Source organism: Sapajus apella, unplaced genomic scaffold (genome assembly GCF_009761245.1).
Source record: "Sapajus apella isolate SASKATOON/1434 unplaced genomic scaffold, GSC_monkey_1.0 scaffold74, whole genome shotgun sequence".
Lineage (NCBI taxonomy): Eukaryota > Metazoa > Chordata > Mammalia > Primates > Cebidae > Sapajus > Sapajus apella.
Window position 1 is genome coordinate 538033 of NW_022437014.1, and position 27694 is coordinate 565726.

At 42.9% G+C, this 27694-nt stretch overlaps 2 protein-coding genes and 1 non-coding gene across 10 annotated transcripts in view; 1 reads left to right on the plus strand and 2 right to left on the minus strand.

Moving 5' to 3' along the window:
* HACD3 (3-hydroxyacyl-CoA dehydratase 3) overlaps window positions 1–22596 on the plus strand; it is a 40285-nt gene extending 17689 nt beyond the window's left edge. The window contains exons 2-11 of the mRNA XM_032251000.1: window positions 1819–1861; window positions 4166–4239; window positions 5952–6116; window positions 7563–7614; window positions 11923–12033; window positions 13701–13828; window positions 16959–17071; window positions 19049–19155; window positions 19742–19873; window positions 20584–22596. Coding sequence (XP_032106891.1) covers window positions 1819–1861; window positions 4166–4239; window positions 5952–6116; window positions 7563–7614; window positions 11923–12033; window positions 13701–13828; window positions 16959–17071; window positions 19049–19155; window positions 19742–19873; window positions 20584–20660 — 1002 coding nt within the window. The 3' untranslated portion in view covers window positions 20661–22596. The remainder of the gene's footprint in view (window positions 1–1818; window positions 1862–4165; window positions 4240–5951; window positions 6117–7562; window positions 7615–11922; window positions 12034–13700; window positions 13829–16958; window positions 17072–19048; window positions 19156–19741; window positions 19874–20583) is intronic.
* LOC116532202 lies at window positions 18460–18560 on the minus strand. The gene has a single exon (XR_004260762.1). It is a non-coding gene; the product is annotated as a small nucleolar RNA U13 (small nucleolar RNA).
* Window positions 22520–27694, minus strand: part of INTS14 (integrator complex subunit 14) — a 39060-nt gene continuing 33885 nt past the window's right edge. For 5 of the 8 annotated variants that reach the window (XM_032250996.1, XM_032250998.1, XM_032250993.1 and 2 more), the window contains 2 exons: window positions 26489–26554; window positions 23086–23864 (listed from right to left, as the gene is read on the minus strand). In XM_032250996.1, coding sequence (XP_032106887.1) covers window positions 23613–23864; window positions 26489–26554 — 318 coding nt within the window. In that variant the 3' untranslated portion in view covers window positions 23086–23612. Of the gene's footprint in view, window positions 23865–26488; window positions 26555–27694 lie in introns of all 8 variants that reach the window. The other 3 variants (XM_032250991.1, XM_032250999.1, XM_032250994.1) reach the window with 2 other exon arrangements.

Here is a 27694-nt window from a genome sequence, read left to right on the forward strand (position 1 = left end):
GAGTAGCTGGGATTACAGGCACGCACCACCATGCCCAGCTAATTTTTCGTATTTTTAGTAGAGACGGGGTTTCACCATGTTGACCAGGATGGTCTCGATCTCTTGACCTCGTGATCCACCCGCCTCGGCCTCCCAAAGTGCTGGGATTACAGGCTTGAGCCACCGCGCCCGGCCCTGCACTCCTCTTTTCATAAGCAAAGGCACAGTTCCTTTTCTAGTAAGAGATGGGTTAGGTTGTGTAGATCGAGCTTTCTGTTAAAAATAACTAAAAGTGTCGAATAAAAATGCCTTAACATTGAAAAGTTAACGAGATAGAAACGAAATTGGGGGCCAGGCACGGTGGCTCATGCCTGTAATCCCAGCAATTTGGGAGGCTGAGGTGGGTGGATCACCTGAGGTAAGGAGCTGGAGACCAGTCTGGCCAACATGACAAAACCCTGTGTCTACTAAAAATATAAAAATTAGCCAGGCATGGTGGCGCACGCCTGTAATCCCAGCTACTCGAAAGGCTGAATCAGGAGAACCGCTTGAACCCGGAAGGTGGAGGTTGCAGTGAACCGAAACTGAGCCACTGCACTGCAGCCTGGGTGACTTTTTTTTTTTTTTTTTAAAAGAAAGAAAGTATTAAGTTCATATCAGATAAAATGGACAAATTTCAAGAAATAAAGATAGTTTGTATAAAAGAGATAGAAAAGGATAGCCCAGTCACCGTTAAATAAATAGTCAGAAATCTTCCCACAGGGAAATTTGCAGGTCTAACTGGCTTCACCTGGAAGTTCTACCAAGCATTTAAAGAAGTAATTGCAGTTAATAATTATTTGTTATCTGTTGCAACATAACAAATGCTTAAAGCAACAATAATCACTTATTATCTCTCACAGTTTCTGTGGGTTAGGACTTCAGGAGGGGGCTCTGTCAGGTTGTTCTGGCTGTGGTCAGATGACTGCTGTAGTTGAGGAGCCCAGAAAGCTAAGCCTGCAGGAAAAGAAAAACAAACTCCATGACACTGAGAAGAGCTGCCTCTCGCTTATTAACAGTGAGCTGGAAGTGGGAGGTGGTTGTTTCTCATCCACTGAAAAAAGTGTTAAGTAGTTTCACTTTAAATTATGCTGCCAAATTGAAGGTATGTAGCAACTTCTGGGAATCAATGAGCAGTTGGAGAATTTTGACCTCTTCTGAGTCTTGTTTCCTTTGTGGACCAAGAGAGTCTGGAGCCTGAGCTGAGTTAGAACCACAGGCACAGCATGTTTCATTTTCATTCACCACCTGCAATCCTCTGCCCATTCCTCTACCTGTTGGAATTAATTTATCGTTCAGGTTGCAGTACACGTCTCACCTTTGGTGGAGCGTTTCCCCACCACTCTATTCCCACTGTGCTGTCTCTCTCAACTCTGCTAACACCTACTGCCTTTAACCACCCTTTCAATTCTGACCATATGTTTCTTGATAACTGATATCTTCTCACAAAAAGTGCTTCATCTGTCCCACTGGAGATCTGTGTATTCCCCTGTCATATCTCACATAGCACCTTGCATGATTGGCCATTTTCAGAATCGACTGATTCAGTACTTGATTGTTTGGACAGTTAGAGCAGGTTAGGGTCCTTCTCGCAGGAGTCTGCAATCTTAGGTAGGCACAGTGAGACATAGAGGAAGCCTACACAGATGTGAATAAATGACTAAATATATATCTGGGGGAGGCACAGAGTAGGAGGTTGACTCCTCATGGGAGAAGGATGAGGGGAAGAAGCCCCTGGTTTAATCTCATTTTTTCCTCTTCATTAAAATGCCTTCTTGCATTCTTGGTCTCTTTTCACAGAACCCTGCCATCAGCATCACTGAAAATGTGCTGCATTTCAAAGGTCAGTACCCCAGCAAATGCTCCCATCTCTATACACAGTTAGAGGTGTGGTGGTGGTTTCCCTTTTTTTAAAAAAAATCTATTTGTTTTATTCACTTTTTTGTTGGTATTCATTCCTCTAATACTCATGAGGTAAGCCAAATTGTTTTGAGATACATGATTAGAAAAGCCAAATCATGGGTTTAAAATCCTGTTTCCCCCATGGAGAGGCATAGATATGGTGAAGAAAAAAAAAAAGGAATCCTGGGCCTGGGTAGAAATCAGGAGACCTGTCTTCTAGCTCTAATTCTGCCACTTCTTGGATGAGTTATTGACTCTGTGGACCTATACAATGAAGATGTTGGATTTTCATCGGTGTTTCTCAAACTCGAGGACCCATGGACACCTGAGAATGTTTCCACAGGACTCTCAAGGGCTCATAGACCCGTGAAAAATTAAATATGTTCACTATAAGTGATATTTGGCTCCACTGCCGCTGTCAACACAGACACACATACAGCCACTGAATGCATGGCAGTACTTGATTATGAAGTGGCCATCTAGATGATCCAGAATATGCTTTTTTTTTTTTTTTTTAAGATTATTATGAAAACAAAAAAATAGAAATTTTATTTATTTATTTCGAGATTGAGTCTTGCTCTGTTGCCCAGGCTGGAGTACAGTGGCGTGATCCTGGCTCACTGCAATCTCCACTTCCCAGGTTCAAATGATTCTCGTGCCTCAGCTTCTTGAGTACCGGGAATTACAGGTGCTTGCCACCACGCCTGGCTAAATTTTTGTATTTTTAGTAGAGACGGGGTTTTGCCATGTTTTCCAGGCTAGTCTCAAATTCCTGACCTCAAGTGATCCACCTGCCTTGGCCTCTCAAAGTGCTGGGATTACAGGTGTGAACTACTGTACCCAGCTTTTTTTTTTTTAATTTTTCTTTAAAAACATTTTTAAAAATAGTAATTATTGATTACATCACTTCTCACCATTCCTAAGAAATTTTCTTGATGAGACTTTGTGGCTCCCTGATATTAGACTTGCAGGCCAGTTTGAGAAACACTACGCTCTAGATGATGCCTTAGGCCTTTTCAGCTCTGACAGTCTCTGATTCTGTGAATCTGCCTCCATCTCGCTTCTACTCAGTCCATCAGCAGATTTACTACTTTACTGGACAGGGTGGGGTCTGCATTCACTGTCACCCAGTGGGGCAGGATTCTCTCTGCTGTCTCTCTGTTCCAGTTCCTGGGATTATTGGAGCATGAAGAGTTTCTGCTTTATGTGAAATTCTATCTACTGTAATATACTTGCTTGAAAGTACAGCCTGGCTTTTGTATCTGCTTTTCAAGATGAGAGTAGTCATCACTCAGCTCCAGTTTATCGGGACTTACGTACATTTACATGAAATTTAGAGTGATAAAAGCATATCTTGCCACTTAGACCTTACGTACTGTCCTACCTTAAGGAATTTATTGAGAGGATAATTGCTACCTGTAGTGAATATTAGGCAGGTTATTAGACTACATATGATCAGATAAGGGACGAGAGTCCCAGAAGGGAACCAAATGGTAAATGAATCAGAGAGGAGTGTGGAAGGGAGGTCCAGCAGTCACTGGCACCTAGGCATGGCACCAGCTTGAACTGGGGAAAGGAGCCATTTCAAGGCATAGGGATGGGGCATTGGCCAACTCGTAGTTCCCTCCTGGTTCCACCTGTCCTTCATAAGCTGAAAAAGATTGTATTTCCTTTTCCTTGTTCCATTTGGGATGTGCTAAAGGAGTCAGCCTCTCCCTTCATTCTTTCCCCCTGGCTGGGAGGTTTTAGATTCAGAGCTGCCTGAGACAATCCAGGCATTTCCATGTACGCTTCAACTTTCCTTAACTGCAGTCAAGATGATACACCCACCAGTTTTTCTCTGCTCTAGATTTGGAGCCAAAGTAATTGTGAAAGTTAACTTTGTGTCTGTGTGGCCTCTCTGGCATCGCTTTCCCTATTCTTTTTCCTGCCTGTTATTTGTATGGGCTGTCGTCAGGCTCACACTGGAAGATTGGGTAAATACTCTGAAACTGGCATCAGAGAACATATGGAGATAAACTTTTGTCAAAGATTTGGCCTGTCTGGCCGTTGAGGAGCTCTGCTCACAAGCCCCCACACATTTTAGCAGGACCCATTGACATTTGCAGACCACATTGCTTCTCAGCCTTTTGGCTACACTCAAGTGTAATATTTGCATACTTAGGAAAGAACTGCACCAAGCTGGTTTTTGAATGGCCTTGCTCTGCTCTAGCTTGCAATAACCCATGTTTTTCTCTCTGTATAGCTCAAGGACATGGTGCCAAAGGAGACAATGTCTATGAATTTCACCTGGAGTTCTTAGAACTTGTGAAGCCAGAGGTATGTTCTTTCTTTTCTCACTTCCCTTCCCATTTTAGGAAATGAATACCAGTAGTTTAGTGAAATGGGGATCAGGGTTTGTGGAGAGAAGATAAAAACCAAAGGGGAATAATAGAATTCTCTTATTTGGAACAGAGCCCAGGTTTTAGCTGCAGAGGAATGGGGAAGTCAGAGACCCCGAGTTGAATCTGGGCCCTGCCATTTATTAGTGGTGTGATCTTCAACAAGTCTCTTCACTTCTTGGAGTTCCAGCTTTCTCGTGTGTTAAATGAAGGTCTGGACTAAGTGATCCCCAGGGTTCCTTCCAGCTCTGATATTCCCTGGTTTTAGGGATGGCAGAGGAGTATGGCACCTGTTGAGAGCAGAGTTACTTAGGGTGGTTGAAGCCCCCACCAGGGGTTTACTTTCATGTGATTTTGCCAGGGGTCACTTTCATGTGACTTTGCCACAGGTGCAGGTGAGAAAAGTAGAAATCAGAAAGTGTGAAGGCAGCTGGTCTCCAGAAAGAATGCTGCAGATATAATCGAAGCTTCCCTTCCCTCAGAGCCTGAAGAAGCTTCTCTCAAAAGCAGGGAGAGAATCCAATAGATGGGGTGTTTCCATTTCTGGAATTATACTTAGCTCTGGGGGCTTGAGCTTCTGGATTTCCCTGCCCGGGTGCTCAGTTGTTTTGAGAAAGCATTAATAGTAAGCAGTGGTATAGTGGGCAGAGAACCTGTCATGGGGCTTCCTTTGGAGACAAGGGAGAGGCCATGTAGCAAACAATGAGCTGGAATGGCCTATAAGAATGAATTTAGCTGGGAAGACTCCCCATAATGACCCCTGTGAAAAAAGCTGTAACTGATCCAATACAGTTCTGACCGTGATGCAGGTGTTTCTAAAACAAGGGTCTGGTAAGCCAGGACAGTCATTTTCATGGGAGGAAAATTTATAAGCTGAGGGTGATTGGACATAGTGCCTTGCATGATGTGGCTGTGGCAGGAGGTTCATGCGAGTTCTCTCCAGGCTAACCAGGGACTATCTGCCTTTCTTACCCTGCTACCCTCCTGTGTCATTCACTGGGGGGAATCAGAGGACATTGTGTTCTTAAGAGTTCTCAATGCCAGCCCTTGGTCTAGCTCAGCAGTCCCCAACCTTTTTGGTACCAGAGACTGGTTTTGTGGAAGGCATTTTTTCCGCAGATGGTGGGGTGGGGATGGTTTCAGGGGGGTTCAAATGTATTACATGTATTGTGTACTTTATTTCTGTTATTATTACATTGTAATATACAGTGAAATAATTATACAACTCACCATCATGTAGAATCAGTGGGAGTCCTGAGCTTGTTTTCCTGCAACTAGACAGTCCCTTCTGGGGGTGATGGGAGACAGTGACAGATCATCGGGCATTAGACTCTCATGAGGAGTGCACAACCTAGATTGCTAGCATGCACAGTTCACAATAGAGTTTGTGCTCCTATGTGAATCCAATGCCAACGCTGATCTGACAGGAGGCAGGGCCCAGGTGGTAATGCAAATGATGGGGAGCAAGTGTAAATACAGATGAAGTTTCACTCACTTGCCCACTGCTCACCTCCTGCTGTGTGACCTGGTTCCTAACAGGCCATGGACTAGAAGCTGCATAGCCTGCAGCTTCTCTGTACAGTGCCCCTGGCATGGTGCTGCTTCAGGGCCTGGAAGAGGGCATTCTCACATTTTCACTTTCTCTCCTAGCCTATTTACAAACTGACCCAGAGGCAGGTAAACATTACGGTACAGAAGAAAGTGAGTCAGTGGTGGGAGAGACTCACCAAGCAGGAGAAACGACCACTGTTTTTGGCCCCTGACTTTGATCGTTGGCTGGATGAATCTGATGCGGAAATGGAGCTCAGAGCTAAGGTTAGTAAGGATGCTAGGATCTAGCCATTGAAGACAAATCATGGGGAACCCATGTTATTCAGGCTACTTGAGAAACCTCTGAGGGTCTGAAAGCATAGTGACAGAGTTACAAATTCATTTAAAGACCTGGTGACATGATTTTCAAGAAGTATTGGCTGTGTGTTTTACAGACTGTCCCTCAGTTGAAATCTGATGTTTTTCTTACGACTAGACTAAGGTGATAGATATTGAGGAGAAGACCGCAGAGGTAAAGTGCCATTCCAGTCACATTGTATCAAGAGTACATGCTATCAACATGACACATCACTGTTGATATTAACCACAGGCCAGCTGGCTTGAGGTGGTATTTGTCAGGTTTTCCACTGTCAGGTTATTTTCCTCTTGTCACTCCTTGAAAGGAAGTCAGTATGTGTAGCCTACATTTAAGGAATGGGGAGTTGTGCTTCCTCTCCTTTAGATGGGGTATCTATATAATTTATTTGGAGTTCTGCATAGGAGAATAATTCTGCATGCCTGTTGTCTCCCATTTACTCATTTATTCAATCATTTATTTATATCATGTGGGTACATGGATATTTACTTTATACTTTGAGTTATAATTTAGTATTTATTTTGTTGTTCAATTCTTCCAGCTTTGGCCACTAACTGGCCTTTGGCTATGTCCTCATCCTGCCCATTTTTGGCTTTTGTGTCTTTTTGAGAAAGCTCCATCGTTACGGGACTGCTTTGTTTGTTTCAGCACTTCCGTACTTTCTGGCACCATAAGCTGCTCCAGGCTTATCTTGTATGTATGTCTGCTCCAGCCATAGAACAGCCATTTCTTCAGGGAACCCTGTTCTTCTTACTGTAGAATGGTGTTGGAAACCAAGATCTGGGTGCCAGGCATGCTCATTGTTACCAAGTTGCCATTGCTTTTAGGTTCTCTTCACTAACAGAACAAGGAAATACATGTTTGCATATATTTCCCATGCATACACATGCACCCACAAATATTTCTTTATGGATCCATCTGTATCTCTGTTAAGCTAAACATGAGTTCAAACTGATGTTAGAGACATGATCTTAGCTTCTGGAAAACTTACAGTAAAAATCTAGAAAAATAAAATAGCAGTCTACTTCCTGCCTTAAATTTCTGTTTTATTTCTCTAACTGTGACAGATCTGGATGTCCTTTCCAGCTTTAAGATTCTAAGGTCACTTGTCAGCGTGGAAGCCAGCTGATTGGGTTAATTTTGTGAACAACGGACAGGCATCCTGTGATGCTGATGCTGCTTAGGAAGGAGGACTTAGGCGTTTGGTCCTATGACCTATTTTTCCCAGTAATGCACTGACCCCAGCTGGAGGAGGTGGCTTTGAGGGAGTAGGATTACTCAACCAGCATATGGACTTTGACAAGCATCTGGGAATTCTAACTTGTGTTCTTGGAAAACTTTTGTCCAAATTCTAGGAAGAAGAGCGCCTGAATAAACTCAGACTCGAAAGCGAAGGCTCTCCTGAGAGTAAGTTGCCTCTGCTGCAATAGCAGTTACCAGTTAGCTTGTGCTAGTTTTGGAAGTATGGATAATTGTGATGTCAGGAGAGCTAATGATTCATCCCGGTGAGCTGTGTGGGTGAGTTTGTGAGCGACCCTTTAGGTCGAGTGCTTAAGGTCTGCACACCCACATCAGAAGCCTTACCTTTAATGTTTCCTTTCCGTTTTGGGTGTTATTCATGAGTACACCAAGGCTAGTGTCGCAGAATGAAAGAACTCCTGGACTGGCCTCATGGCAGATGGCAACCAAATCCTGCAGAGACCGGTGGAAATGACTGCATGGGTCCAAGGCCACACTCCTTCAGCCTGGTGTTTTTCTCCCAGCTGAGATCTCAAAGGCTGTATGATACATGAGTGTGATTGTCATCCTCAGAGATGGAGAGTGTCCTGTGTAGTCCTGCTGTTCGTTAATCTTTAACAAATCAATTTCTATTTCCATCTAACCACTTAAGCAGGAAGCTCTGTAAGTGTGTGATCTTCTGGGTGATACAGTTATGTTAAATTCAGCAGCTGTCTGTTAAAGTCATGTTGCATGGCAAGCATTGTGCTGGGCCCTTGATGAAGAGCCAGAGGGACCCATGTAGCACCTGTACTCAACGGGGCTTACGTTCTAGTAGGAAGACTGCAGGTCTATGTAAAACTACCTCTGAAAAGCAGAATGAAATAAGTGCTCCTCATGTGTTCTAAGTTGAACTTTTTCATATTTTAATGGCACTCATGTAGCATGCCATAAATAAGGGAGGGGAAAGTTTTGGAGCAGTTTTCAAACTGTCTTCCATGGTACCCCAGGGGGTTCTCAGAGATGCTTTGGAGGAGTAGATCACACAGACAGGTCTACCTCAGTCAGAGCAGCATTCTTTTGTGTTTTACGTGTTGGTGTCCTGAATAAGGTTTCTTTTGAGAAGGGATTTAAAAAGATTTGAATAGCCACTACCTTAGGGGAATATTCTTTTTTTTTTTTTTTTCTCTTTTTTTTTGAGACGGAGTTTCGCTCTCGTTACCCAGGCTGGAGTGCAATGGCGCAATCTCGGCTCACCGCAGCCTCGGCCTCCTGGGTTCAGGCAATTCTCCTGCCTCAGCCTCCTGAGTCGCTGGGATTACAGGCACGCGCCACCATGCCCAGCTAATTTTTTGTATTTTTAGTAGAGACGGGGTTTCACCATGTTGACCAGGATGGTCTCGATCTCTTGACCTCGTGATCCACCCGCCTCGGCCTCCCAAAGTGCTGGGATTACAGGCGTGAGCCACCGCGCCCGGCGGGAATATTCTTTTAGAAAAGGTGAGGAGGGGAGAGGATCAGCGGAGGCAAAAAATAACAACATAAAAAAGCCACTTTGAGATTTAAGTTAATTTTTTGGTGTTTTAAAGGGATAAACTTCAGAAATAGATAAAAATTCTAATATATGAATTTTTTTGGTTAGGTAAAGCTTTAACTGTTTTATCAAAATTCATAAAGTTTTCTGATCAAGGAAGTTCTTTATGGTGGGAAAGTATAATAATTTTTTTAGTTTTGAAGGAAAAACTTTTAATTAGCTAAATGTTGCTAGAAACCTGACATTTTTTGGAGTCTTAGGATAAGGCTACCTTTTTTTTTTTTTTTTTTTTTTTGAGATGGGGTCTTGCTATGCTGTCCAGGCTGATGTTGAGCTCCTGGACTCAAGTGATCCTTCTACCTCAGCCTCTCAAGTAGTTGGGATTACAGGCTTGTGCCACTGTGCCTGATTTAGGCTGCTTTTGACCAACGACATTATTAAATTTGATTATTTGAGGACCAACCAAATGTCTCTGCAGAATATCTCTAGCCTAGGAATAAATATGTAGCAGCAAAATCTGAACAGCATAGATCTTCTCTTGAGAATTGTCTTTAACCTACTCCTTTGATTCAACCATGACTCGGTCAGAACTCCTCGTTTCTTCCTTTACTTTGTAATTGGCTGTATCTGCATGAATCTTAGGCTGCCGACAAAATTAATGTCCATTATTTTTCTGCATGTTGGTTTGAAATTGTCCTCCTGTGGTTATGTCCTCAGTCTGCCCATCTTTCAAAGCCTAGATCAGGCCAAGTATGGTGGCTCATGCCTATAATAGCAGCACTTTGGGAGACAGAGGTGGGAGGATCTTTTAGGCCTAAAGTTCAAGATCAGCCTGGGCAACATAGCAAGCCTGTGTTTCTACAAAATATAAAATAATATAAAATTAGCAGGGTGTGGTGGTACAGGCCTGAAGACCTAACTACTTGGGAGGCCGAGGTGAGAGGATGGGTTGACCCCAGGAGGTCAGGGCTGCAGAGAGCTATGGTTCCACCGCTGCCTTCTAACCTGGGCAACAGAATGAGACCCTGTCTTAGAAAAATAAAAAATGAAGCCCAGATTAGATACCAGCTTTATCCATGTAGACTAGCTCGATGCCCACTTCTTCAGCCTAATGTCATTTTTCCCCTTGAAAGTTTCAGAAGACATGACTCGTCACTCCCTGCCTGGTATTACAGATTTTAGATTGTAAACTCCAAGGGCAGCCTTGAACTCCCTTCGTATCCCAGTATTCTCCTCACAGTACCTTGCACGTTGTAGGTATTCAGTTAATGCTTGGTTGAATGAATATATAACCAAATATCAGAATTGTTTTTTTCATTTACTATATATATCTCTTTGAGCTAGTTTGACCTTAAAGAAATTCCAGAAAAGGCCGGGCACGATGGCTCACAACTGTAATCCCAGCACTTTGGGAGACCAAGGTGGGTGGATCACCCGAGGTGAGGAGTTCAAGACCAGCCTGGCCAACATGATGAAACTCCGTCTCTGCTAAAATATGGAGATTAGCTGGGCATGGTGGCAGGTACCTGTAATCCCAGGTACTTGGGAGGCTGAGGCAGAATTGCGTGAACCTGGGAGGTGGAGGTTGTAGTGAGCCCAAATCGTGCTACTGCACTCCAGCCTAGGTGACAGAGTGAGACTTCGTCTCAAAAAAAAAAAAAAAAAAAAAAGTGACGGGAGCAGGAGCTGAGGAAACCTTTATTTCCTTTTTGTAATGCCTCTTCAGATGGCCACTCATTTTTTTTTGCCAGGTGTTATGGAAAAAATAAACACTCATCTGCTTTTTTCTATTTTCTCACTCAAAAACAATCAACCCAGAAGACTTCTGTGACCAAGTGTGTGGGTTTTTTCCCCCACACACCAAACAAGCAGTCAGTTCTGCAGCAGACACCAGCTGGGTGCCCTCTGATTCAATTCTGACACTATCTATGCAGAGATAGCATCAGATTCCCACAGATGGAGGGCTCAGTTCCCAAGATATCCCCCTGCCCCCAACTTTAGATGCGTATCCTGAGTCTGGGCCTCCAGAACTTCTGACCAATAGGCTATAAATCACAGTTCCTATAACCTGCTCCTGGGGGTTGATTGATTTGCTAGTGTAGCTCCACAGAACTCAGAGAAAGGATTTGCTGGTTTATTATAAAGGATACAGATGAAGAGATGAGGACAAAGGATGGAGGAAGTGGTGTGGAGCGTCTGTGCCCTCCCAGGTGTGCCACCCTCCAGGATCCTTCATGTGTTCAGCTGTCTAGAACTGACTAAACCCTGTCCCCTTGGGCCTATCGGATAGGCATTACTGAAGCATGTTGAACTGTGTTGAAATGTGATTGGACAAAAAGGGTCTGATCTAAACCCAGCAAGGCCTGTCTGTTAAGATTCTTCTCAGCCTCTCTGTGCAGCATTCCCTCCTCCAGGGTATGAGGCAGGACCCTCTCTGGAATGAGGGTCTTAGGACCCACAATCAGATTCGAGTCCTGCCTTGGGCAGCTGAAAGGAAGGCAGAGGCCATAGAGGCGTTCTGTGGCTTTCTGTTTTGTTATACTGTGGGGACAATTTCGGCCTCAGAAAACAGAATTGTCCCAACAGTATAGCAAAAGACTGTACGTAACAAGGGCCGTGGGAGTTATGAGGCTGTGTGAAAACACACACACACACACACACACACAATACTATCACACCAGGGGTAGTATTTCTTTCATGGGTTTGTTGTGTCTGTATACCTATCCTTCAAGGCTGGGGAAAAGAAGGACTGCTGAAGATACACGCTGGAGAGCAATGTTCCTCATATGTTTCTCTATGGGAGTGGGAGCCCAGGCTGGTAAGGACCTGGACCGGGTATTTGTGTGGGAGCTTAGGAGCACTCAGGCAGGAAAACAGTTGAAGTCATCCAGATATGCCTCATAAACCTCTCACCTGCTGGGACTATTGCTTTTAATAGCTTACTGCTTTGCTTTGCTTTACAGCTCTTGCAAACTTAAGGAAAGGATACCTGTTTATGTATAATCTTGTGCAATTCTTGGGATTCTCCTGGATCTTTGTCAACCTGACTGTGCGATTCTGTATCTTGGGAAAAGGCAAGTAAGAAATTTTAGGATTAATTTTCCATTTCTCAGTAGTTTGGCCCAGTACTCACCAAAGGGAGTACTCTCTGCCTTTGATGGTAATCATAACCCCCGCTTTTGTGGAGCACCCCCTGCTTTTTGTTGTGCTTTCATACCTCTTATTTCCCATAGCCTTGTGAAATAAGCTGACTGGTATTTTTTCCATTTCACAGGTACGAAAACAGGCCTAGAGATGGTTCACAATCATAGCTAGCCAGAGCCACATCTTAGGATAGAATCCTTTTGTTTTTTCACTACTTGATAGTTCAGTAACCACTAAATAAATTGATATGATACTTCCAGTGCCAAAGTTATGCAAGGCCAAAAGAATTCTCACCCTTTTGGAGGCTAAATAGGTTCTAAAATGAACTATTCTTTTTTTTTTTTTTTTTTTTTTTTGAGGCGGAGTTTCGCTCTTGTTACCCAGGCTGGAGTGCAATGGCGCGATCTCGGCTCACCGCAACCTCCGCCTCCTGGGTTCAGGCAATTCTCCTGCCCCAGCCTCCTGAGTCGCTGGGATTACAGGCACGCGCCACCATGCCCAGCTAATTTTTTGTATTTTTAGTAGAGACGGGGTTTCACCATGTTGACCAGGATGGTCTCGATCTCTTGACCTCGTGATCCACCCGCCTCGGCCTCCCAAAGTGCTGGGATTACAGGCTTGAGCCACCGTGCCCGGCCTCTAAAATGAACTATTCTTAAACAGAATTAAAATAATATCATAAAGATATTAGTTCTTGGGCCGGGCGCGGTGGCTCACGCCTGTAATCCCAGCACTTTGGGAGGCCGAGGCAGGTGGATCACGAGGTCAAGAGATCGAGACCATCCTGGTCAACATGGTGAAACCCCGTCTCTACTAAAAATACAAAAATTAGCTGGGCATGGTGGCGCGTGCCTGTAATCCCAGCTACTCAGGAGGCTGAGGCAGGAGAATTGCCTGAACCCAGGAGGCCGAGGCTGCGGTGAGCCGAGATCGCGCCATTGCACTCCAGCCTGGGTAACAAGAGCGATACTCCGTCTGAAAAAAAAAAAAAAAAAAAAAGATATTAGTTCTTCTTCAATTAATTTATGTGTTTAACAGGATTATGGCTCTGACCAGTGGCATTCCATTGGTAAATGCCAATGGGAAATTTTTGAGAATTTGATCTAAAATATTCTGAAATTTTATCTGATGAATAAATAGGTAATAAAACTTAGGAGAAGAAAGTTTAATGGGAGAGGATTTTTCTATCTGATAATGAAAGTATGGACCAGGTGCAGTAGCTCAGGCCTGTAATTCTAGCACTTTAAGAGGCCAAGGTGGGAGGATCTCTTGAGCCCAGGAGGTTGAGGCCACAGTCAGCCACGGTCATGACACTGCGCTCCAGACTGGGCGATGGAGCAAGACCTTGACTCTTAAAAAAAAATGAGAAAGGCACGTAAGGTTTACGTGCGAATGTTGTGGTAACCGGTAGAATTTACTATTCCTGACCCCGGTGGCCTGCACTCTTCCTGCTTAGTTAAGTGAGAAACTCGAATCTGACTGGATGTTTGTTACTCCTTTCCTACAGTTACTTTCATGAAAGGAGTGATCTAATCTGAGAAATAATTCTGTTGGAATTTACCATCTGATTCACCCTTCATGTTATTTGTGCCCATAGAGTCCTTTTATGACACATTCCATACTGTGGCTGACATGATGTATTTCTGCCAGATGCTGGCAGTTGTGGAAACTATCAATGCAGCAATTGGAGTTACTTCATCACCACTACTGCCTTCTCTGATCCAGGTATTGAATAGCTGAGCTGAAGGGTGGGTAATGGAAGGTCCCATTATTTGTCTAGTAGGTGTGTGTATTAGTCTGTTTTCATGCTGCTCATAAAGACATACCCAAGACTGGGCAATTTACAAAAGAAAGAGGTTTAATTGGATTTACAGTTCCACGTGGCTGGGGAAGGTCTCACAGTCATGGCGCAGGGTGAAAGGCACTTCTTACATGGTGGTGGCAAGCGACAATGAGGTAGAAGCAAAAGCAGAAACCCCTGATAAACCCGTCAGATCTCATGAGACTTATTCACTACCATGAGAACAGAATGGGAAAGACTGGCCCTCATGGTTCAGTTACTTCCCCCTGGGTCCCTCCCAAACATGTGGGAATTCCAGGAGATACAATTCAAGTTGAGATTTGAATGGGGACATAGCCATTTCTGTATGTTACATTTTGCTGAGAAGACTCAATTAGTAAAAACACCTATTTGTACAGGAATAGTATTATTTTACCTGAACAAGAAAGAACACTTAGAACCCCAGGGATATTTACCAAAGTAGACTTTTACTGTTTCAGGTGTATTTCATTTTTTATAATATCCTCATGAAATTACAAAGTTATAAAGAGCTTTAAGACTAGGGAAATTTGATTCTTAGGCAGGAGCAGAAAAACCTACCTTCAGTCTCCTTAGTCAGAAATGTACTTGGTCTCCTCCCACTTTTTGTAGATGAAGGCAGTACTTCTTAAAAACTTCTATTAATGAAAAGTACAGTAACTCAACTTTAAAGTTTACATCCAGGCTTGGTGGCTTATGCCTGTAATCCCCACACTTTGGGAAGGTGAGGCAGGAGGATTGCTTGAGGCCAGCAGTTTGAGACCAGCCTGGACAGCACAGTAAGACCCTTAAAAAAATAAAAATCAAAGCCAGACGTGGTGGTGTGCACCTGTATTCACACTACTTGGGAGGCGGAGACAGAAGGATTCCTTGAGTGCAGGAGTTTGGTGTTGCAGTGAGCTGTGATCGTGTCACTGCCCTCCAACCTGGGCAATAGGGCAAGACCCCTGTTTCTAAAACTAAATAAATAAATAAAAATTTAATGGATAGTTTGTGTAGTAGATTAGATACAGCTAAAGAGAAAATAAGTGAACTGTTTGAGATACAGGAAGGAATCGAGAGCACAAAAAGTAAGTATATAGACATAATTTTCTTGAATTATAAGACGCGATACTATAATATTGTTAGTTCTCATATCTACCTGTAGATTAAATACAATTCTGATCATAGTCTAAAAAATTTTGGAATGTGAGAAAATTCTGAAGTTTTTTGAAAAAACAGAGGACCAGCCAGGATAGGAGCATCATTTTCAATAGTTAAATGTGCAGGCAACCCAAGTGTCCCTCTCTAGATGAAGGGAATTCTGATGTATGCTACAATATGGATGAACCTTAAGGAAACTATGCCAAGTGAAATAAGCCAGTCACAGAAAGTCAAATACTGGATGATTCTGCTTACATGAGGTACTTAAAATAGTCAAAACTAGAGACAGAAAGCAGAATGGTGTTTCACAGGGGCTGGCTAAACAGGGAGTTATTATTTAATGGGTCATGGTTTCTATTTTACAAGATGAAGAGAGCTGTGGAGATGGATGGTGATTATGGTTGTGCAGCATTATGAATGTATTTGTTACCACTCAACAGTTAAAAATGATTAAGATGGTAAATTTTATGTTATGTGTATTTCTTTTTCTTTTTTGGAGACAGAGTTTCGCTCTGTCACTAAGGCTGTAGTGCAGGGGTGCAGTCTCAGTTCACTGCAACCTCCACCTTCTGCATTCAAGTGATTTTCCTGCCTCAGCCTCCTGAATAGGTAGGACTACAGGCACCTGCCATTATGTCTAGCTAATTTTTGTATTTTTAGTAGAAATGGAGTTTTGCCATGTTGGCCAGGCTGGTCTTGAATGCCTGACCTCAAGCGATCCGCTCACCATGGCCTCCCAAAATCCTGGGGTTACAGGCGTGAGCCACTGTGCCTGGCTGTTATGTGTATTTTACCACAGTTTTCTAAATACGGGGAAAAAAGAGGTCCAGGAATATTCTCTAAAGAAGAGCTCAAGTTAGGGACTTACCCTATGAGAAATCAAGACAGTATAAGGATTTAATAGCTAATACCACATTATATGGTACAAAGATAGTCACATAGACCATTGGAATAGAATAAAACCCAGAAACAGACAACCCAGATATCTATGAAGAATAGAATGTCTATCGTATATTGAAATGTCTTGCCACGGTGAAAGTGAGTGGACTCTAGCCATGTGCATCAACATAAATGAGTCTCTGGACCATAACCCTGAGTAAGAAGCAAGTCACAGAAGAATACATATAGAATGATTTCCAAAAGTTTTAAAGCAGGCAAAATGAAACAATCTACTGTTCAGGAATACATACATAAGCAGTAACCTATAAAGAAAAGCCATGGGCTGGGTCCAGTGGCTCATGCCTATAATCCCAGCACTCTGGGAGGCTGAGGCGAGAGGATCACTTGAGCCCAACAAGAGTTTGAGACCAGCCTGGCCAACACAGTGAGACCCTGTCTCTATAAAAAAAAGTAAATTAGCCAGTGTGGTAGCACATACCTGTGATCCCAGCACTTTGGGATTCAGTCTACTCGAGAGGCTGAAGTGGGAGGATTGCTTGAGCCCAGAAGTTCAAGGCTGCAGTGAACCATGATTGTGCCACTGCATTACAGCCTGGGCAAGAAAGTGAGACCCTGTCTCAAAAAAAGAAAAGAAAAATATGCAGTGATTTTACTTACAGGGGTCCCACACTAGCAGTGCTCTATTGCTTAACATGGGTTATGTAAACCCAAATGTTTGTTTGGCAGTATTCTTTAGACTGTGTTTGAACATGTGTGCATATTTTAAATAAATGATTTATAATATATTTACACACACAAAATACCGTACCTATCTAGTCACAAAGACGGGTTTGGGCCCTTTACTTGTTCCAAAACTGGAGTAGGCTTAAACTGGTGGAGCACAATCTTTTTTATTTGCCTTGCATTTAGTGGTGTTAGGTTTTACATGACACATTTATATACCTTTACATATATTTTATTAACTTTTTTCTCTCTTCTGGGTCTTTCTAATAGCTTCTTGGAAGAAATTTTATTTTGTTTATCGTCATTGGCACTATGGAAGAAATGCAAAACAAAGCTGTGGTTTTCTTTGTGTTTTATCTGTGGAGCATAGGTGAAATTTTCAGGTGGGTAGAAATGCCAGGGCAGTGCTTGAATGCATCTCCCTCTTTGCAGCAGCTCTGTTCTTGAGGGAGTTGCTGTCTTAGCCGAAGTCTCATTTGGTTTGGGACTAAAATTACATATGTGGAGAGTTCTGGTTGCACCTATGTGCTCTGCAAAGAAGTTGAGGCACTTTTTTTTTTTTTTTTTTTTTTTTTTTTGAGACACAGTCTCGCTCTGTTGCCCAGGCTGGAGTGATCTCGGCTCACTGCAACCTCTGCCTCTTGGGTTCAAGCAATTCTCCCTGCCTCAGCCTCCCAAGTAGCTGGGATCACAGGTGTGCACCACCATGCCCAGCTAATTTTTGCCTTTTTAGTAGATGTGGGGTTTCACCATGTTGGCCAGGCTGGTCTTAAACTCCTGACCTCGTGATCCACCCACCTTGATCTTCCAAAGTACTGGGATTATATGTGTGAGCCACCATGTCCAGCTGACAGATTTTTTTAAAGCCATCATTGGATCATAATACCAGATTGGATATTAGGGAGGAGAAGGGGAGAACCAGCGAAAGGGAAGACTCATCTTACCATGACTTCAGGATCTTGCAGTCTTGGAAAGAGAGGAACTGTCCACATGGAAAAATTCTTGAAAGGGCTGAAGAAACATGAGGTTGAAGTAGCAATCCAGGTTGGACAGATCTAGTTTGAGACTAACTTTGTACAAGCGGTGATAGAAATGACTCTTTTTTTTTTTTTTTTTTTTTTTTTGAGACGGAGTTTCGCTCTTGTTGCCCAGGCTGGAGTGCAATGGCGCAATCTCGGCTCACCGCAACCTCCGCCTCCCGGGTTCAGGCAATTCTCCTGCCCCAGCCTCCTGAGTCGCCGGGATTACAGGCATGCGCCACCATGCCCAGTTAATTTTTTTGTATTTTTAGTAGAGACGGGGTTTCACCATGTTGACCAGGATGGTCTTGATCTCTTGACCTCGTGATCCACCCGCCTCGGCCTCCCACAGTGCTGGGATTACAGGCTTGAGCCACCGCGCCCGGCCAGAAATGACTCTTATAGTACAAGACTAATGAAGTTTGAAATGGCCTCTGACCTAATTTTCCCATTCTCAGTTGTTAGCAGAATAAGTATCTTTTAAGAAATGGATCCAGTTAAAGTAGATAGATGTATTCCTCTTTACCAGACCACACATACTCCATATTTCTTCTCTTTCAGTCAGCTGGAGCAAGGATTTTGCAAACGAACTCCTAGCTCCAGGTTTGGTGGTATTTCGACAAAGTTGCTAGTTGAGAGGTGCAACAGGCCATAGCAGCCTTAAATTGTGTCTTAACCATGGTCTATGTCCCACGGCACCCAGTGTACCCTCTAATACCTTAATACAAAGGTAAAACAGATTATGCTTTTAAAATCAGACAAGTAATGTGCTGATGTAACAAGGTTTGAGGGAAGCACATCCGACACATGAGCGTAAAAATCCAATTACCATGCTTAGGAGCTACAAAAGGATCAGATTATGGGTCTTTAATGTTAATGTTTACTGTTTGAGAAGAAATATTTATTTTCCTATGGGATGTCTTTTAAAAGAGAGTATGTCTGATTCTAGATTAGAGGTCTTTTATATACTTTAATTTTGGTAATAACTCATTTATCCAGAAATAAAGTACCGAATATCCTTACCCAGTGGGAATGTAGATGAGAACTCAGAATAAAGCCAAAAAACATCTGAGTATCCAGTCCATGTACTGAAGCTTCCTTTAAGACCTAAACTTAGTCTGCTGTTAAAGAGAGTTCACATCCTTTGAAAATTCAGGGTGCAGCATGACGGGAGTTTATAGGTGGATAGCCAGCATTACAGTTCTGTTCTGAAGAAGCCGTATGTGGCTGAGAAATATAATTCTTCTATTTAAATGACATTCTAAGGTTGCATTCAGAACCTGAAGTGGGTTTTCACGTTAGAATCATTTCTTTTTTTTTTGAATCATTTATTTTCAATAGGTACCCCTTCTACATGCTAACGTGCGTTGACATGGATTGGAAGGTGGTCACATGGCTTCGTTACACTGTGTGGATTCCCATATATCCACTGGGATGTTTGGCAGAAGGTACTCTCAGGGACTCTTAGCTTTTGTAGCTTAGCTCCAGGGGGTGCCCAGAGGCTGAGAGACCAGTCCCTTCTTCCCCCGCTCTGCCAGCCTTAGTCTGATAAATGGAAGTATTGGACTTTTCAGGGATTTCTTTCTATGGGCTTCCTTCCATAATACTCCTGGTTTTCAGACTGTTCCAGAAAAGTAGCTCATTTTGTAACATTGGTAAGCCAGGTGGTCACATCCTGCCTGCTTCCCATTTATATGATACTTTTAGTATTCCAAAGGGAGTTCTTACTGACAACTTTATTTTATTCTGACAAACGTCTCGTAAGTCAGCTAGGGATTTTTCTTTCCATTTTATAGAATAGAAGAAGCCCACTGCCATGACTTCCTCATCTGTCTCTCTGTTGACAGGCTGGAGGCTGATCTCTTAGAAAACTAGGGGAGAAAAAGAAGAGGCATGAACTTTCTGTACAAAGGGAGGAGGAAGCCTTTCCAGCAAACCCAGAACTGAAACTTTAGAATACTAGGGGCTGGAAGGTCCTGTCATTAGATAGGACTGTTTAATTTGCTTCTAACAAGTTCTTGTTTCTGTTTTCAGCTGTCTCAGTGATTCAGTCCATTCCAATATTCAATGAGACGGGACGATTCAGTTTCACATTGCCATATCCAGTGAAAATCAAAGTTAGATTTTCCTTTTTTCTTCAGATTTATCTTATAATGATATTTTTAGGTAAGTATTGAACTGTAACACAGATGTTTTCTTGTCACTTCTTAGAGAGTAGAATTAAATCATTCAGAAATTAAAAGTCCATATGAGAATTATTTTTTTCCAGAAGGGTAGGATAGAATTAGAGAATGATTACTGTGCAAAGAGAGACCCACTAGAGGAATATGCTATGGTAAGGAAGTATTTCTTTTCTAAATCTCCAGCAGTTAAATTATGCTCTTTAAGTGCTCTTGGTGATTGGGAATATACCATAAGCTATTTCTTGGCTGGGTGCGGTGGCTCATGCCTGCAATCCCAGCACTTTAGGAGGCCAAGGTGGGCGATCACAAGGTCAGGAGTTCAAGACCAGCCTGGCCAACATGGTGAAACCCCCATCTCTACTAAAAATAGAAAAAATTAGCTGGGCGTGGTTGTGGAGGATCGCTTGAACCTGGGAGGCAGAGGTTGCAGTGAGCTCAGATCGTGCCCCTGCACTCCAGGCTGGGTGACAGAGTGAGGCTCTGTCACAAAAAAACAAACAAACAAACCCACTGGGGAAAAGCTGGGTTGTGTGTATTGCGTTGTTAATTTGTTATAAGTTGTACTCCTTCCTGAGCTGCTGCAGTAGCTTTTTGCTGTGGGACATGACAGCTAGATACTGCCCCTCCCACAAGAGCTTCTGGTTATAAATAGACAAAGACTCTAATTTCTAATCGGCCTCTTCTCTTTTTCAGGGTTATACATAAATTTTCGTCACCTTTATAAACAGCGCAGACGGCGCTATGGACAAAAAAAGAAAAAGGTCACCTAAAAAGAAAGATTTAGATGGCTTCTTGCCAGTTTGAGCCTAATCTGATTCTTAGAGTTTTACCTTGTTGTACCAATGTAAAAGTTTTTTTAATGTTAAATGATGAAATCCTCAGTGAGGCTATCTTCCTTTTCCCTAGTAGCATTCCTGAATGTATTGTTATCTTATTGTAGTGCTTGCATGACATGGATTCCTGGTATCTGATGAGGTTCATTCTTGTGTATTCAGTTAATGACAGCAAAAGGCTCAGCCCACCCCAACGCTAGCTCATGTTCAGTCTGTGTAATACATGCCAGATTTTTTTTCAAAAAGTGCTTTATCCCTACAATGTGTTGACAGTTCTTATAGTTGAGATTTGTTTTTTTCAGCTATGACTTGTGAAGAAAAGCAAGACTCTGTCACTCTATAGAAGGCTGTTAAAGTGACTCAGGCGGGTTGTAATTATTCATACCTAAGGGGTTCCTGGTTTAGTGGGATGGCACTGACTTTTTGAACATCAAGTAGACTGAGTCACTGATAAAACATTTCTAAGAGTGGGGCTAGAGAACATGTTTGTTTCACATCTGACACCCTTTGGCCTAACATCTGTTACTATAGTATTCAGCAGTGTGGGCATTGAAGAGGCACAGAATGCTTTGAAAGAAACTAATCAGAATCTTGGAACATCATGATCATGCCATTTTTAAGTAAATCAACTATTTTCAACACTGAAGAAAAATGAACCGTTTTTTATAAGACAATGAGATTACAAGTTCCAAATTCAGCCAGGAATGTGGCTCACACCTGTAATCCCAGTACTTTGGGACACCAAGGTGGGAGCATCAGTTGAAGCCAGGAGTTCAAGACCAGCCTGGGCAACATAGTGAGACCCCTATCTCTACAAAAAATAAAAAAATTAGCCGGCTGTGGTGGCACACACTTGTAGTCCCAGCTATTCAGGAGGCTGAGATGGGAAGATCCTGAGCCCAGGAGGTCAAGGCTGCAGTGAGCCAAGATTGTGCCACTGCACTGCAGCTGGGGTGACAGTGCAAGACCCTATCTCAACAAAACCAAACCACACACACACACACACGAGGTCCAAATGGTAGCAGGGATGCAAAGGGAGCACAAATATATAGATCAAAAGTGGCAGTGACACAGCTTACAGCCTTTGACAAACTAGAAACATTAGGCCAAACACACCTCCAAACTGTCTTAAGCTGTTCACAGACATACAAAATGGCAGCCTTCCATCTCCTGCACTGGCTGAGTCCATTTACTTGTGTACCTGTTCAAGTGAGTGGTAGGACTGTACATTTTTGAATAGACCTCAAAAACACTTTTCATTCTGCTGCTGTTCAGCTGGCTTTTTAAACCCATCTGCAGTAGGACACTGAAAACAGCGAGAACTTTGGGGTGAACACCTGCTGATCCTTTAACAAGGATTTCTGGCAGGAAACTCATAAAAAGGAGAACTGAAAATTTAGACATACGGTTGGCCACTGTAAAAAACATCAGTTTCCCCTCATACATTCCAAGTAAACCAAGTAAGAGAAGTATTGGAGTAACACTTGCATAAAAGAATTTAAGGAGTGATAACTCTTTCAGTTCTGCCATTCTCAACATTCCTGGGGGAAAGGAGTCTCAGTGAGTTAATACTATGTCACTGAGCCCAAGATGGAAACTTTAACTAAAACATCTGTTAACGTAGGCTGGCTGATTTCTTAAAAAACTGTTGCATTGAAGGATATTTTGCATGTCTGTAACACCTGTCAATACTTGTTTGTGTTGATTTCTGGTATTCTTGCAGCTATGTGTAATTGGGCAGATCAGCTTTGCAGTAGATTATGCTGCATCCTTGTGGCAGAATTCTGTATTCTTAGTGATTGTTACAAACCCCTTTATTGCTGTTTAAGAGAGTGAACAATTGTGTATTTCCATTAAAACATTTACAATCAAATTCTAATAACTGTGCTTAAAGATAATTTAGTCTAATGCTTTTCTGTTCGTAAAAAGTCCTGTGTTCAGGCAAAATATTATGTAGCAATCAGCATGTTAAACCAAAAACAGTTGCTCTGGTTGAAACATGAGATTTACACGGAAGGTGGTGCAGCTGAAAAACAGTGATGATGCAGATAAAGCCTCAGGTAGTTGCCCAAGGTCATAAAGCTAGCTGATAAATGGGAACCATAACTAACTTTGGAATCAGTGATCTGTCAGGATTATCTAACCAGAACCTTGCTTGGGCAATGAGGCCTAATCAATCAGTGTCAGAAATAAGGAAACCTCATTATTTAAGAATCTATGCCACTTAGGAAGTTGAAATTATATTCAAGTAATAGGACAGACCAAAAGATAAAGGACCCTTCGTTTCATAGTGAAACCATTTTATAGAAAATCAAATATTTTCATTTAAAAAAAAAAAACAAAAACCTTGAAGAAACAGGACTCATTTTACACATTAATGGTTGTCCTTTAAAAGTGAGAATCTCAAGAGATATCAGAAGCCTCTAAGAATTACCACCACATTTTGCCCAAGTTTTGCGGAAAGTTCTGAAAGTGGTGGTGTGTACTCGGCAACCTCCAGACAGTCTGAGGTGCTCATTCCATGAACGCCCTTAACAGTTGAGATAGAAACTGGAGAGAACAGGCGAAGCTTTCGGAAAGCCAGAGAGTTCCTGCCGGTTTCCTGAGGAAGGCAGGGGTACTCTGTGCTCATCAGCCATTCAAGCTTCTCAGGAAATGTGCCCATCATGGGAACAGCAGTTATCTTCCAAGCTTAAAAATTGTGAGTCCCAGGAAGTTAAAGCCCGACCAGCCAACCACCTTCACATCCTTCTCACGCTACTGGAGTCATTCTGAGGCAGCCTCAGGAAGGTCTTTGGGTGGCTATCCCAGAGGTGAACATACTGGAAAGGTTTTTACTCTAAATCATTTTCAGTTGAAATGAAAAAAGGAGCGCTCCAAAAGTCAGTTTCACATTCTTTCAGTGCTGCTCCCAGAGAAGTCTGTATGCAAAGGTGTGATGTTCTGGTCATAAGCGGCATACTCACAGGTGCCGGTACTGGCCAGCTTGAGCTGCTGGGCCGCGTGGGTCAGCTGGAATGCAGCATCAGGGTGGGCTGTTTCGGGCAGCAGTGTGCATTCCCTTTCCAGCATGTCAGCCACCCCTTTCAGCAGGTCCAAGAAACCAAAGGCTAGAGCGGCCTTTCGTAAACGGTTCAGCTCCTGAGACAAGACAGAAAATCATCAATGCTCCTGAAATGTGTTCTCAACACATATTTTCTAAGTGCTCAGCTGAGAATAAGTTCTCCTTGACTAAACTTTAGGGAACAATTTTTCTTTTATTTTTTGTTATTTTTTTGTTTTTAGGAGCAATTTTATATGAGAACATGTTTATTCAGGGATGCCAGTAACAAGAATGTGATGGTATAACTAGGAAGTGGTTCCTCTACAGGTGACCAGAAGATGGCTAAAGAAGACAGTGAGCTGACTAAACACAAGTAATCATCACAGTTAATGAGCATTTACGCCACACGTGGTGGTCAGCACTTTGTATCCATCATTTCGTTACTCCTAACTTTAAGGGGGAGTACTTTTCCCCAATTATTTAGGTATGGAAAAGACTTGCCCTTAACCCTCTGATATCACTGTGGCAGGGCCTCAGACTAAGACAATAAACAGGCTCAGAGGAGGCAGTGGAAAGACCAGCAAAAAGGAAGGTTGGTTAGTGATAGAAGCAGAGAAATATGAAGTGCCCCAACAACCCCTTAGTGGAGTGATCTGGGCAAGTTGTGTAGCTTCTCTGGGTCTCAAAGTCCTCATTTATAAAATGAGAATGGGCAAGGCACAGTGGCTCACATCTGTAATCCCAGCACTTTTGGAGACCGAGTCGGGTGGATCATGAGATCAAGAGATCGAGACCATCCTGGCCAACATGATGAAACCCCATCTCTACTAAAAATAGAAAAATTAGCTGGGCGTGGTGGCACATGCCTGTAAACCCAGCTACTTGCAAGGCTAAGGCAGGAGAATCGCTTGAACCCGGGAGTCAGAGGTTGCAGAGAGCTGAGATTGCATCACTGCACTCCAGCCTGGCAACAGAGCAAGACTCCACATCAAAAATATATATATAAAATCAAATGAAATCAGAATAACCCTTTCCTTGCCCACTGCAGGGGCTGACGCAGTCAGTTTCCCTGGGCCCTTTGCAGCTCTAATATGTAGACGTAATATAAAACCAGAAAAGAGAAATGGGCTCTCTGACCATCTTTATACTATCATCTGTTAAAAAAAAGTGGAAAGTTCAGAAGAAGGCCAAACAAGTGTGTCATCACGTGTAAACAGCTGATGGCTGTAGGACGCTCTGCAGGAAGGATGGACTGTGGATTACGGGCTTCAGTCAGGAGGCGCCTGGCTAGCTGAGAAGCTCTTCGGCTGGACTCTGATGAAAGCTGTTTTATTTCACCAGCTGACTACATAATTAGGTTTGAAGACAACAGTGACATAAAGGTAATGAGAAAACACCCAGACAAAGTAGCACACGTATCCTCTCTGGTCACATGCTAGCCTGAGGATGGCTGTGTGTTCCATATTTTAGAATTAGAAAGCTAGGACACAAATGGCATACTTTACGCTGCACTTAATTCCAGCCAAACACCAAAACAATAGGAGCAAGGAGCAAACCTAAATGTTCCCCACTCTACCCTGTAACTTAATAGTTTCTTCACCAATGGTTCTGGATTAGCTACGCATGATTCTGGAGGGCCATCTCCTCTGCAGTTCATAAATGTCTAATTTTAGATGTCATTCCTAGAAGCAGATTCTCTGGCGCAATAAGAATGTTCTGGACTGGCCAGGCAGGGTGGCTCACGCTTGTAATTCCAGCACTTTGGGATGCTGAGGCGGGTGGATCACCTTGAGACCAACTTAGCCAACATAGCGAAACCCCATTTCTACTAAAAATACAAAATTTAGCTGTGTGTGGTGGCATGTGCCTATAGTACCAGCTACTCAGGAGGCTGAGGCAGGTGGATCACTTGAACCCGTGAGGTGGAGGTTGCAGTGATCCGAGATCACGCCACTACACTCTAGCCTGGGCGACAGAATGAGATTCCATCTAAAAAAAAAAAAAAAAAAAAAAAACAATGTTCTGGGTAATTTCCCATCCGGGAAGCCATATACATTGGTTGCCTGGGTTGGCCTGCATACCCATCTAGGAGTGATAAGGAAACTTCAGGATTATGACCCACAGGTCCTCTCAGCTGCTTCCTTCAGCCATTCATTCACAGCAGCCCCAACAGAAAAACCGTCCTCCTATACAGAATGAGGCCATTTAAACCCTTACAATTCTTGGATTTTAGGGAAGGAACAGACCCATCACTTATACTGAGTTTATTTTTATTTATTTATTTATTTTTTGAGACAGAGTATTGCTCTGTTGCTGGGCGCCAGGCTGGACTGCAATGGTGTGATCTCGGCTCACTGCAACTTCCGCCTCCTGGGTTCAAGCAATTCTCCTGCCTCAGCCTCCTAAGTAGCTGGTACTACAGGCGCCTGCCACCACACCCAGCTAATTTTTGTATTTTTTAGTAGAGACGGAGTTTCACCATGTTGGCCAGGCTGGTCTGGATCTCTTGACCTCGTGATCCACCCGCCTCAGCCTCCCAAAGTGCTGGGATTACAGGTGTGAGCCACTGTGCCCAGCCATACTGAGTTTATTTGAAAAAATTGAGGCGCAAGTCATACATCTCTAATGCCTGTCCATATTCACACTGCCATCCTACAGTTTTACTACCGTCAAACTATATATTTTGGGCACATCTTCTTCCACTATATTCTGACACTCTCACCTTATAGAATGTCTGTGTTTTTTCGGGTAGTTTCCTTGCATTTCTCAAAATCTTCTGTACATCTGTCTATTAAAGGTAAAAAAAAATCCAACATTAGAATTCTGTGGTAAAAAAGGGCAAATAATATATATATATATTTTTTGGAGACGGAGTTTCGCTCTTGTTACCCAGGCTGGAGTGCAATGGCGCAGTCTCGGCTCACCACAACCTCCGCCTCCTGGGTTCAGGCAATTCTCCTGCCTCAGCCTCCTGAGTAGCTGGGATTACAGGCATGCACCACCATGCCCAGCTGATCTTCTGTATTTTTAGTAGAGACGGGGTTTCACCATGTTGACCACGATGGTCTCGATCTCTTGACCTCGTGATCCACCCGCCTCGGCCTCCCAAAGTGCTGGGATTACAGGCGTGAGCCACCGCGTCCGGCCTCAAATAATATTTTTAAAAGCATCTGAATGTCTAAAGAAATGAAAATGAGAGCAGAGCTACAATGTCAAGATGAGGATCCCTTTTGAGTTAATGTCAGGTCGACATTAGTAAAGCACTCCCTCCTTCAAAAGTCTTGACAATAAAAGAAATCCCCTCACAGAAATGAACTTGCCTCACAAAACGGCACCCAGTAAACCCATACAACTATTGCCAGGGGCTTTTTTGCAAAGACCATTCAACGGGGAAAAAACAGTCTTTTCAACATTTGGTGCTGAGACAGCTGGATATCCACATGCAAAAGAACAAATTTGGACCCTTACATCATACCATATACAAAAAATTAACTCAAAAAGGATTAGAGACCTACAGGTAAGAGCTAAAACTATGAAACTCAGAAGAAAACAGGAACCAGGTGCAGTGATGTGCCCCTGTAATCCCTCAGAAGGATTGCTTGAGGCCAGAAGTTTGAGACCAACCTGCGCAACATAATGAGATGCATTTCTCAAGTGGGGGGGCAGGGGAGAAGAAAAAGGAAACGGGATAAATCTTCATGACTTTGGATTTGGCAATGATCTCTTAGTTAAGACAGCAAAAACCACAAACAACAAAAGCAAAAAACAAAATGTGACTTCATCAAAACAAAAAACCCTATCAAAGGACAGAGAGTGAAAAAACAACTCACAAAACGGGAGGAGATATTTGCAAATCTTGTATCTGCTAAGGGTCTTACTATCCAGAATATATTTAAAAAAAAAAAAAACCTCAACAACAAAAAGACAA